This window comes from Oratosquilla oratoria, chromosome 37, assembly GCF_046742065.1.
Source record: "Oratosquilla oratoria isolate Oo_2021 chromosome 37, ASM4674206v1, whole genome shotgun sequence".
Classification (NCBI taxonomy): domain Eukaryota; kingdom Metazoa; phylum Arthropoda; class Malacostraca; order Stomatopoda; family Squillidae; genus Oratosquilla; species Oratosquilla oratoria.
Genome location: NC_134813.1, coordinates 13,549,212 through 13,561,711, shown reverse-complemented (window position 1 = coordinate 13,561,711; position 12,500 = coordinate 13,549,212). Strand labels below are relative to the sequence as shown.

The 12,500-nt window shown below is 41.0% G+C and overlaps 1 protein-coding gene across 2 annotated transcripts in view; it reads right to left on the bottom strand.

Moving 5' to 3' along the window:
* Positions 1–12,500, bottom strand: part of Gpa2 (Glycoprotein hormone alpha 2) — a 324,844-nt gene that overhangs the window by 169,857 nt on the left and 142,487 nt on the right. For both annotated transcript variants that reach the window (XM_076175081.1, XM_076175082.1), the window contains exon 2: positions 6,149–6,267. In XM_076175081.1, the coding sequence (XP_076031196.1) occupies positions 6,149–6,257 (109 nt within the window). In that variant the 5' untranslated portion in view covers positions 6,258–6,267. The remainder of the gene's footprint in view (positions 1–6,148; positions 6,268–12,500) is intronic.

Here is a 12,500-nt window from a genome sequence, read left to right as displayed (position 1 = left end):
GGTTAATGTTGTTTATATTTCAAGGCGGGTCAATGCCACACCACATTCTTTCGTGATTGGTGCAAAAATATGAATGTCTGCCATTTGAATGTCTGCCAGGAAGAACATCAATTTTTGACCATCTGCTACACATAGGCATCAATATCGAAATGAAATAAAATATAAATAATTCTGGAGCAAACTCTTTATAAAAACATACAAAAAAAAACATAAGAATGGAGGAGACCGCAAGAGACCATAAGGCCCACACTAGACAGTTACATACCCCTTAACACCTGTCACCCCATATTCATAAAGCCATCTCGTCTACTCTTAAAAACAACTAATTATTTCATCGCTCATTTATGGTTACAAATTCTACCTTTAGTTATCTACTATGCTGTTAAACCAGCTCTCACCTATACTCCCTTCATATCAACTCTATTGGTAAACCAGGATTTGCTTGTTTCCTGTTTATCAACATTTACTCACCGACAAGACCTCCAATATTTCTTCCAATGTAAGAAAACAAATTTGGTTTCACAGTTTCAAGCGGAGCCTGACGCATTCCCTTCCTTTTTTGATCTCTCAGAATTTATTGCGTATTTTTCGCTTCTCTTAAGCCAAGATTATTAATTGGAACAAAATTTTCAACAACAATGAAACGCACTCTTTAAGGATGATATTACTTTAAATGGCAGAACGGATATATATATATATATATATATGTATATATATATGTATATATATATGTATATATATATGTATATATATATATGTATATGCAGACAAACCACTGGGAAAATGAAAGAGATGAGACCGAGCGCTTTCGTCTAGTCAGACACCTTGAAAATGTCTGAATAGACGAAAGCGCTCGGTCTCATCTCTTTCATTTTCCCAGTGGTTTGTCTGCATACTAGTATCACGCGTTCAAGTGATTTCTTCTGCAAGTATGTATATATATGTCTATATATATAAATATATATATATATTACGTGTCATCTTGTGCTATGCCAGTTCCTTTCCTAGTGTTTAATTTTGTGACATCTCGTACCTTGCCTGTTCCTTTCCTAGTGTATAATCTTGTTATTTTTAAATCTCTTTGTAACACATCTTTTTCTGTATTCCCCTGAAGATGTGAATTACACGAAAGCGCTTGGGATTTACTGTTTTCTTCCGATTTCCTTAGTGGTTACCAGCAAAATTTGTGGATCACGTGTTGTTTATAGTGATCTTTCTGCATATATATATATATATATATATATATATATATATATATATAAACATATATATATATATATATATATATATATATATTTATATATATATACTATTTTACTATCAACAGAAGATTTAGAAATGCAGTGATAAAGGTAAAAGCATACCCAGGAGCAGATTGTAATAGTGATCATGTGCCAGTTGTTGCAGATATTAGAATACAATTGAAGAAATTAAGAAAGAAGATGGGGAAACCGAGAAGAGAAGTAAATGTGTCGAGAAAGGACGAAGACTTGAAACAGAGGTATTTGGTTACAATAGAAAATAAATATGAAGTGCTGCGAGAAGAAGGGGATGTACATGATCCGGGGTTCCAGTGGCAAAGGTTATGTGAAGCAATAGAAGAGGGAAATGAAAAGGTACTTCCTGAAAATAGAAGGAGGAGGAGGAGGAAAAACAAATGGATAACAGAGGAAATATTCGAACTAATGGATAAAAGAAGAGAAGCTAAAAAATAGGGATAGAAATGAATATAGAGAACTTGATAACAAATCAAAAAGAAATGTAGAGATGCCAAGGAGAGTTGGCTTGATGAACAATGTAGGGAAATTGAGGACCTTGAAAAAGGGATTCTAAAATGATGTATGATAAGATTAGAGAAATTACCAAGAGAAAGGGGAGTAATGGGGGGGGGACAATCAAAGATAGAGAAGGAAAGGTTTTAATGGACGAGGAGGAGATTAAACATAGATGGGAGGAGTATGCAAGGGACCTATTTGAGGACGACAGACAAGAAGGAGAAGAGGAAAATTATAGATATCTAGATGGGGAAGAAATAATGGAAGAGGAATTGAAATTTGCAATGAAGAAAATGGAAAAAAGGGAAAGCCATGGGTGAGGATGGTGTGATGATTGAAATGTTAGAGGCATTAGGGGATTTTGCAATAAGAAAACTCACTAGTCTAATAAACCAAATTTACGAAAAGGGTACAATAACGGAACATATGTGTAACTCGATTTTTATACCGCTACCAAATATAAACGGAACAGTGGAATGTAGTAAACATCGCACAGTCAGTATCATGAGTCAAATAACCAAAATTATATTAAGGATAGTTTTAAATAGAATAAGAAATAAAGTGAGAGAACAAGTTTCATGGGAGCAATTTGGTTTCATAGAAGGGAAAGGAATAGCAAATGCAGTTATTATAATAAGAACGATTATGGAGAGGATGATAGAAAAATAACAAAATGTATATCTTTGCTTTGTTGACTACGAGAAGGCGTTTGATAGGGTAAGACATGAGGATTTGATAAATATTTTGGAAAGAGTGGATATAAATAGCAAAGACATGAGTATCATCAGAAATTTGTATTGGAAGCAAAGAGCAGCAGTGAGGGTACGGGGAGGAAGAACAGAATTTCAAGCTATAAAGAGGGGAGTGCGTCAAGGCTGTGTTATGTCTCCATATTTATTCAATTTATATGGGGAGATGAATTAGAGGGAATGGGAGGGATTAGAATTGGAGGATTTGATATAAATCATATCAGATATGCTGATGACACGGTATTGGTGGCTGACTCAGAAGAAAAACTGCAACATCTATTGAATGTAACCGTAAGAGCTAGTGAGGAGAAAGGTTTAAATGTAAATATGGAGAAAACTAAAATACTAGTGGCCAGTAAAACAGATCCACCAAGAGTGCAAGTACAAATAGCAGGGAGAAGAATAGAACAAGTAACCAAATTTTCGTACCTGGGAAGCGTATTGACAGAAGATTGTAGATGTGAAAAAGAAATAAAACCAAGGATAGCGATAGCTAAAAGCACGTTTCAGAAAATGAAAGGGGTTTTAACAAACAAGAAAATGTCTACAGATATAAGGAGAAGAACAGTTAAAACATTTATATGGTCAACACTATTATATGGTTCAGAAGCGTGGACAATCAGCAAAAAATTGCAGGAAAACTTAGAAGCAGCAGAAATGTGGATATGGAGACGAGTATTAAGAGTACCATGGACAGCGAAGAAAACAAATGAAGAAGTATTGAGAGAAATGGAGACAGATAGGGAATTGATGACAACAATAAGGAAAAGACAGTTGCGATTCTTAGGACATATAATGAGGAGGGAAGGGTTGGAAGAGGTGGTGATGACGGGAATGGTGGAGGGAAGGAGAGCAAGAGGAAAGCAGAGGGAGAAGTATATGGACGGGCTGATGAGGGCGACGGGAAAACAACTCAAACCAGCACAGATGTTACAAGTAACTAGGGACCGTGGCGCTCCATGGTTGCCGAAGTCCAAGAGGATATGGCACGACGGTAAGGTAAGGTATATATATATATGCATATATATATATATATATATATATGTGTATATATATATATATATATATATATATATATATATATATATATATATATATATATATATATATATATATTTAATCACTAAAGGTCACTGGGTGACTCTGGTCCGTACGGGTGTTTCTAAAGTTTTTAAGCATATATAGTGAATACCTTTTACGTTGGATGTAGGGTGGGAAAGGCATAAACCTTGCACTAGGCAGTTCCATGTCCATCAGCGCCTGTCATCCCCATCCATTAAGTTATCTAACCTCCACTTACAAAACAAACAATAACTTCAGCGCTCACTACATGACTACTAAATGTATTCCATTCATCAAACACTTTCTTGATTAACCAATTGTTGCCTATTTCTTTCTTAAACCTAAATTTGTCCAATTGACATCCATTAATCCGAGTCTTCCTCTGCCATTTTAACATGATGACTTTCCCTGGAATACCCTTGTGAAAGCCCTTGACCCTTTTGTATACCTCTATTAGATCACCCCGCACTCTACGTCTTTCCAGAGAATACAAGTTAAGTTAAAGGTCTTAAGCCTGTCTTTTGTAAAGTAAACTTCTAAGCCCATTTATCATTTTGGTCATTCTCCTATATATGTATAGCATCCGGACTCTAATAATATAGATAGATATAAAATGAATATTGATGACACGTTTAAATATCTATTGGAAACTGTAGTTAGGCACTCCAATATGAAATAGTCATGGAGGGAGGGAGGGAGGGAGGGAGGGAGGGAGGGAGGGGGGTTCCCATTCCCTCGTCCGGCCGCCATGTGAATCGGCTGCATATTGATTGCCTCGGGGTAATAGTAGACCGATGACATTACCGAAATTCGTATTAGTCTATTTTCAATTCAAGGTGATGCCTTCTTTGACGTGCTGAATAAATTTATTTTACTTATCTTTTATTATTATTTTTTTTTCAATTCGACATTTGTTTTCAGTTCTTTGGAATTAATTAATTTGTATATGCTCCGCTTTATATATTTGTATTTATAATCCACTTACACACATATACGTGCTTCCACACACATACACACATGTACACATAGATGTATATCTACATACGTATATACATACATTAGCTTGTACACATTCACTTACATATATATTCACTTGCTTTGAAATGCGAAAGGATCTTTTCAGTTATGAATTTCAGTGTTTCATTAAGCTAATGTTGACTGTGGATAGAATAGCAGAGACGTAGGGGGATTAATGATAAAATCATAAAGGGCGAAAGGAGGCAGTAATAGAGAGAAAGAGTTGTCGTCGTGAAACTGATAACTGGGATAGCATGTCCCGATGGTTATCTCGATTGTTATTCACGACCTCTTAGTCTGTGATACGAATCTAAAACGACCTCTACCTTCGTTCGTCCTCAGGAATTGATCGTACAAGATAACAAATCCATTGAAATCTGACCACACTATTCTCTGCCTCCATTGCAAGATAATTCTGAATCAAAGCACTCACTGAATTCAGGAAATAAATTTCTTTTCCAACTTTTCTGCCATTGATGTCCGTTGTACGTGGTAACTAGGCATGATAGCCTCTGGCGGACCCCGAGCGTTTAAGGTTCGTTTTACACGCATCGGCGTTTCGCCGTACGCCGTCCACGACACGACGTCGTGCCCTTAGAAAAAAAACACGGACGCTTTCACACGTGGTCGTGACGTGTGAAGGGGACCCTAGATATCCATGCTTATTTTGGAACACGACGTCATTTTGTGAACGGCACACGACAAAAAGTCGATCCGTGTAAAACAAGACTAAAGGAAAGACCGTATTTAGGTACTGTTGATGTCACGCGATGACTCTGCGGAGTCGAACCGCCTACCTCCGGTCTTCAGACCCTAGATCTCTCTTCCCCCAGCCCAACAGATGCTGTGTCTATACCATCAACCGAGAAGCATAGTCGCGGGTTCGAATCCCGCACTCCTCTCCGATTCCCAGCAATGACTGTTACCTCCCCCAAGTCCTTCAAACGCATCATAGGGCCAAGGTGACGGCTTCGGCAGCAACTACTCAGAGCCTCCTGGCGTAGGCTGTTCACTTTCTGCAGCTGAGAAAAAAAAAGTTGCGTGGGAGAGATGCTCCCGGGGAGAGAGGTCAGGTCATGTCATGTCAAGTTACTGCTACTCAGCACCTCCTGGCGTAACTCCTTATCTTCTTCGTTTGTAGCTGAACAAAAGCCATTGGACGGAGGGAGAGAGGAAGGTCAGGTTATTTCAGGTCAGCTGACTGCTAACCAGCGCCTTCTGAAGATGAGCAAAAGCCATTGGGTGGAGGAAAGGAGAGAGGTCAAGTGACTGCAACTCAGCGCCTTCTGAAGCTGAGCAAAAGCCATTGGGTGGAGGAAAGGAGAGAGGTCAAGTGACTGCAACTCAGCGCCTTCTGAAGCTGAGCAAAAGCCATTGGGTGGAGGAAAGGAGAGAGGTCAAGTGACTGCAACTCAGCGCCTTCTGAAGCTGAGCAAACCCAATTGGGTGGAGGAAAGGAGAGAGGTCAAGTGACTGCAACTCAGCGCCTTCTGAAGCTGAGCAAACCCAATTGGGTGGAGGAAGGGAGTGAGGTTAGGTACTCACCCACTTTGTGGCAGCCAGGCGTCTCCCAGGTGTGGCCACGGACCGCCGACGTGGTGAACGATGAGGCGACAAGAAATGTCACCAGGAGTGCCCAAGTCGACCTCACCATCACACCGCTCCTGAGGAAGAGAAAGAAAAATGAAAAATCGAAGTCAATGGCGAAGAAAAAGAAGAGATATTTCTATCTCGACAGGAATAGTTACTTTTTTTTTTTTCTCAAGAAACTTTCGGGATGAAAGGAAAATGTTATTTGAGCACGTCGGGGCAATTTTCAAGTCTATTTATTAAGGTATGACCACTTCAGCCTTTGGGAAAAAGTTAAAATTACAAGTTGAAATTTGTATAAACGAAGTAAAACTGCATATATGAAGAGTGGCGCGCGTGCACACATACACACGCACACACACGCACACATACACACAGACACACATACACACAGACACATACACACAGACACACACACACACACACACACACACACACACACACACACACACACACACACACACACACACACACACACACACACACACACACACACACGACTCGGTGGCGCGGTTGGTAGAGTGCTGGACTGCCAGCACGGTGGTGCTCGCAGTACCTGGTTCGAATCCTGCCCAGGGCCGAAATTATTTCGGTATCGTTGCGCTTCTGGTCGTTACACTGACTCTCGTGGGCGGGGAGTTGGGGGTGTGTATGTGTGTAAGGTCATAGCATTACCCATAGATCGGTCATACGAGCTCTGAGCTCTCTTCCGGGAGGGAAATAGCTATCGATCACGAGTCCAACACGTGATCCAAAGACCAAGGTGAATACACACACACACACACACACACACATGCATACATGAGGTAGATGTATGCTTAAAAGCTGTCTTGTTTGATCACTGAAGTCTAATGGAGATAGTGTACGCTAAGAGCAACATGTGAATTTGATTACACGTCTCTTAATGGACACTCCAACCCCGTCTTGTCTCCTTTAATATTCCACTTTTTTTTTCTTTTTCTTATTCTTTTTTTCTTTTCTTTTTCAATTTTCCAAACTTATTTCTGGTCGTTGCTTGCCCTCTATCGTAGCGAAAAGGATTCTTGAATGGGGCGATTCAAGTTACGAAATGGTGTCCTCTTTGTGTTTGTCGACCGCCTCTCTGGGTGCCTGTTTGTCCATATGCCTGTCTGTTTGTCTGTATGAATGTCTTTCTGCCTCTTTGTCTGTCACATCGACCGTTTATTTTGCCTATATGCCTGCCTCTTTGCATGCCTGTCTGACTTCCCTTCTCTCTATGTATATATATATTTTGCTCTTTCTCTCTCTCTCTCTCTCTCTCTCTCTCTCTCTCTCTCTCTCTCTCTCTCTCTCTCTCTCTCTCTCTCTCTCTCTCTCTCTCTCTCTCTCTCTCTCTCTCTCTCTCTCTCTCTCTCTCTCTCTCTCTCTCTCTCTCTCTCTCTCTCTCTCTCTCTCTCTCTCTCTCTCTCTCTCTCTCTCTCTCTCTCTCTCTCTCTCTCTCTCTCTCTCTCTCTCTCTCTCTCTCTCTCTCTCTCTCTCTCTCTCTCTCTCTCTCCATTTTAGTTGAGCATTCGAGTTGGAAAAAGCCTTGGGGGTATATCGACTCCTACTTGTTCCCCTTTTGTTTATCTTGTCTGTTCTCGATATTCTTTTGTTTTCTGTTTTCTCTTTGCATAGGCACATCCAGAGAAAGAGAATACAATCTTCCCTCTTTTTAATTATCAGCTCTGGAAACTGAATGGCCTGCAACATCGTCCAGGATTCTTGTGCCCTCGTGTTGGAAAGGCGAAGAAAGACAAAGAGTAAATAATGAACTAATAAATCAATAGAATTAAAATGATTAGGCACGTCCCCTTGTCAGGGCACCAAGATTCACGAGGTTTGTTTTTCATCTTATTTTCTTCTCATTCCTTGGAAGTATGTAGGAATATTTTCTTTTCATCCATGGTTTAACATGTACAGGCGACACTGATGCCCACTTATGTAGTTTTTTTTTAAGTTGTCGTGCATCACGCTACCCACAAATACCTTAATGGTATATGTGCGTAATTGTAAATGCAGTTCGGGAATGGGGTGCGTTCGTCTTGGCCAAGAGCACATTTATGATTAATTTCCATTTCCCCAACGCAGAGCTAAAGTCCCAAATAATTGCAGACACGCGGTGAAAAGAACATGAGGAAGGCTCACAGTTCGATTTCGCAAAGTGCTGGCAGTTCGGCAAGCATTACGAAGAAGAAGAAGAAGAAGAGGAAGAGGAAGAGGAAGACGCTGCAGTGTTTCTTAAGACAGCAAGGCAGGACTCTTAGTACATACATACATATACCAAAATAATTTTCCCCCTTTTACACGGGGGGTAGCCAAAAAAAAGGCATAGAAACCACTCCCACCCATTTCATTTCCTATATATTCCACTCCCCCTCCACCCTCCTCCCTCCCTCTCATCTTGGCACCTCCTGGATGACGGGTCATCCCTGCATCCTGTCCAATGCCCTGGGTCAGAAGCAGTGTCGCAAGACTCGTAGTAATGGAATTAAATTGGACAGATTTGGGTTAAGAAGGAACTAGGCAAGAACTGGTTTGCCTACAGAGTAATTAGTGAACTGTCTAGTGTAGGCCTTATGGTCTCCTGCAGTCTCCTCCATTCTTACGTTCTTGTGAGTGGAGGGACGCTCTCTTTAGCAAGTAAACCGAGGACCCTGGGGGAGAGGAACAGCCTTCTGCTGCAGGCTGTGATGGATGGTTTTGTTAAATCGGTCCTTCTCGTTATAATATTCATGGGATCGCTTTCAGCGTTCTGAGCGACCAGCCAAGGGGTCGCGGAGGCGAGGAGAAGCAAAGCCAAGCCAAGCGAATTGGCTGAGAACGCCCGTCGAGACGCGAGAAAGAGCCAAAGGAAACTGTCGAGGGCAATTTGTAGGTCGTGTGGGGTTTTTTGCAGTACACCTTTTCTTAACTAAGCCCTCTTGGATTTTCAAGTTTTTGGTAAGTTTGTTGATAGAGGATTTTACGTTTTCTGTGAATTTCTTTTTTTTCCACTCGTCTTTTTCTGATCCTATTTTTTATCATTATGTTGACATGCACAGTGACCTACGTCGCTGCACTTCGAAATTCTATCTTCCGTGTGCGTGTGCGTGTGTGTGTGTGTGTGTGTGTGTGTGTGTGTGTGTGTGTGTGTGTGTGTGTGTGTGTGTGTGTGTGTGTGTGTGTGTGTGTGTGTGTGTGTGTGTGTGTGTGTGTGTGTGTGTGTGTGTGTGTGTGTGTGTGTGTGTGTGTGTGTGTGTGTGTGTGTGTGTGCGTGTGCGTGCGCGTGCGCGCGCGCGTGCAAAGCTCAGGTCGCGAGTTCACTATCCAGGTGTGGCAAGGAATGTCAAACAGGAAAACGCACTTTCATAGGCCTGACGTCACAATATCCTCTTTCCAGGGAATCTCTCTGTCTTAGTCTTGGTCAATAATGCTTTAGTGTAAGTCTAAACTCTGGAACTGAGGCTTAAAGAAGCGGGAGAGGGGTAAAGACACTCACGAACACTTCCAGAGAGAGAGAGAGAGAGAGAGAGAGAGAGAGAGAGAGAGAGAGGGGGGGAAGAGGGAGGGAGAGAGGGGAGAGAGAGACAGAGAGAGAGAGAGAGAGAGAGAGAGAGAGAGAGAGAGAGAGAGAGAGAGAGAGAGAGAGAGAGAGAGGAGAGAGAGAGAGAGAGAGAGAGAGAGAGAGAGAGAGAGAGAGAGAGAGAGAGAGAGAGAGAGAGAGAGAGAGAGAGAGAGAGAGAGAGAGAGAGAGAGAGAGAGAGAGAGAGAGAGAGAGAGAGAGAGAGAGAGAGAGAGAGAGAGAGAGAGAGAGAGAGAGAGAGAGAGAGAGAGAGAGAGAGAGAGAGAGAGAGAGGCAGTAAGTCATGAGTATTGTGACCTGTCACGTTCAACTTATGGAAATGTGCACGAGGAAAACAGGTTATCCAAGCATTGGAATCGGCATTTTTGCGAGGTTTATGCATTATTGTGGCTGGAAATGGCCATATGATTATAAACTATAAGTCATTAAAATCCGGAAAAGGCAAATCACTCACACAAAAGAATGAGTTGAGAAAGCCACCTGTCGAGTGTGTGTGTGTGTGTGTGTGTGTGTGTGTGTGTGTGTGTGTGTGTGTGTGTGTGTGTGTGTGTGTGTGTGTGTGTGTGTGTGTGTGTGTGTGTGTGTGTGTGTGTGTGTGTGTGTGTGTGTGTGTGTGTGTGTGTGTGTGTGTGTGTGTGTGTGTGTGTGTGTGTGTGTGTGTGTGTGTGTGTGTGTGTGTGTGTGTGTGTGTGTGTGTGTGTGTGTGTGTGTGTGTGTGTGTGTCTGTGTGTGTATGTCTGTGTGTGTACTGTATGTGTTTGGTTGTTAGGGTGACACTTGTGGGAAGCTTCGGCTTCTCCTCTGAGCGAAGAACACAAGTTGGCTAACATTTGGCAGATGTTCCGGCCCGACAGAAGATGAAATTTTAATAATCAGCCCTCAGCCCAAATGTCATGGGACCTCAGAATAGATTTTCAATGAAAACTACTCCCGTTTGGAGAACGAGCAAAGGAAAAGGAGAGAGAGACATCAACCCCTTCATTTAGTAGCCTACTTCAGTGTGTGTGTGTGTGTGTGTGTGTGTGTGTGTGTGTGTGTGTGTGTGTGTGTGTGTGTGTGTGTGTGTGTGTGTGTGTGTGTGTGTGTGTGTGTGTGTGTGTGTGTGTGTGTGTGTGTGTGTTGTGCGTATGTGTGTGTGTGTGTGTGTGTGTGTTTGTGTGTGTGTGTGTGTGTGTGTGTGTGTGTGTGTGTGTGTGTGTGTGTGTGTGTGTGTGTGTGTGTGTGTGTGTGTGTGTGTGTGTGTGTGTGTGTGTGTGTGTGTGTGTGTGTGTGTGTGTGTGTGTGTGTACTATACTATACACATATGACGTGCATGGGAATAGGAAATACAGGAGTCTTAGTCTTAATTTATTCCTGACTAGTGTCACAGATAAGTTTATCTACGAGACTAATAAGGAAAAAGTACAACGGCGAGCCACAAAACTGTTTCCAAATATCAAAAATAAATCATACGAAAATCGACTTAAGCACATGAATCTGTTTTCCCTAAAAAAGCGTAGACTCAGAGGTGACTTGATACAGGTCTTTAAGATTTTAAAGGGAATTGACAACATCAAAAGTGACCAAATTTTCACATTGAATGAGAATCAGACAAGAAACAATGGTCTCTAGATTCAATTTGGAAGTAGGTAGAAACAACTTTGCCAACCGTGTAGTTAATGAATGGAATAAACTTCCTGCACAGGTAGTGCAATGTAGTTCAGTTCGAAGCTTTAAGAATCATTTAGATAAATACCTAAGTAAGATGCTGTAATTATTATAATTTATGTTATATTATTTGTTTTTGTTTTGTTATAATTTGTCTGTCTGATTTTCATTTATTATTAGTTATATGTCAATTTATTATCATTTACTATTTACCTGTTTGTTTGTTATTCAACTATACCAATGCATTTATTTATGTATTTTAATTGTTATTTACATTATCATAGTTTTTATTTATTATTAATATGATCTTTTTTATTTTATTTTTTTTTTTTCATCCGACCTAGATATGGATCAAAAGGTCTCCTGTCGGCATGCTTTGCCTTTGTAATCCTTTGTAATAAATTCAGACTAGGACTTATTGCCACTCACGTAAACCTACCAGAATGTCTCAATATATACCAGTGTTTTTTAACTTAGGGTGCTGTTTTTTTTGTTTGTTTTTTTTGGGGGGGAGATGCTGGGAAGTGTTCAATACATAGCGGTACTTCACTTTATCCTCCTATTAATCCGATGATAACAAGAGTCAAGGTAGTGCTAGACTACCTAGACCTGACTACAGGTGTGGTAGGATCAGAAAAGGCTAAGAAACGCTTATATATACGTATATACATGTAATACTGATGACCCACTTTCGGAGAAGAATAAGCGAAGATATAGAGATCTGTATATTTCGATCACTTACTGTGATCCTCTTCAGCAGATCTGCTGAAGAGGATCACAGTAAGTGATAAAAATATATAGATCTCTATATCTTCGCTTACTCTTCCCCGAAAGTGGGTCATCAGTATTATTTTACAAATGTGCTACGACATAACTTTGTTGTATATACATGTATTGTAATCTGCCTGGGTGATTTATTCCTATAATGCTCGGCCTTCTGTCCGAAGGAGTCTTAGGCCTTCGCCGCTTTGGCAGCAGTTGTGTTCAAAACCGGTTCTCATGGTTGCGAGTTCGTGGCATAAGAGGGGATTCACGGTCCAACGCTTCGTCGAACGCGGTTCGACAGACACGTGTTTAAAGTGATGTGTGAACGTG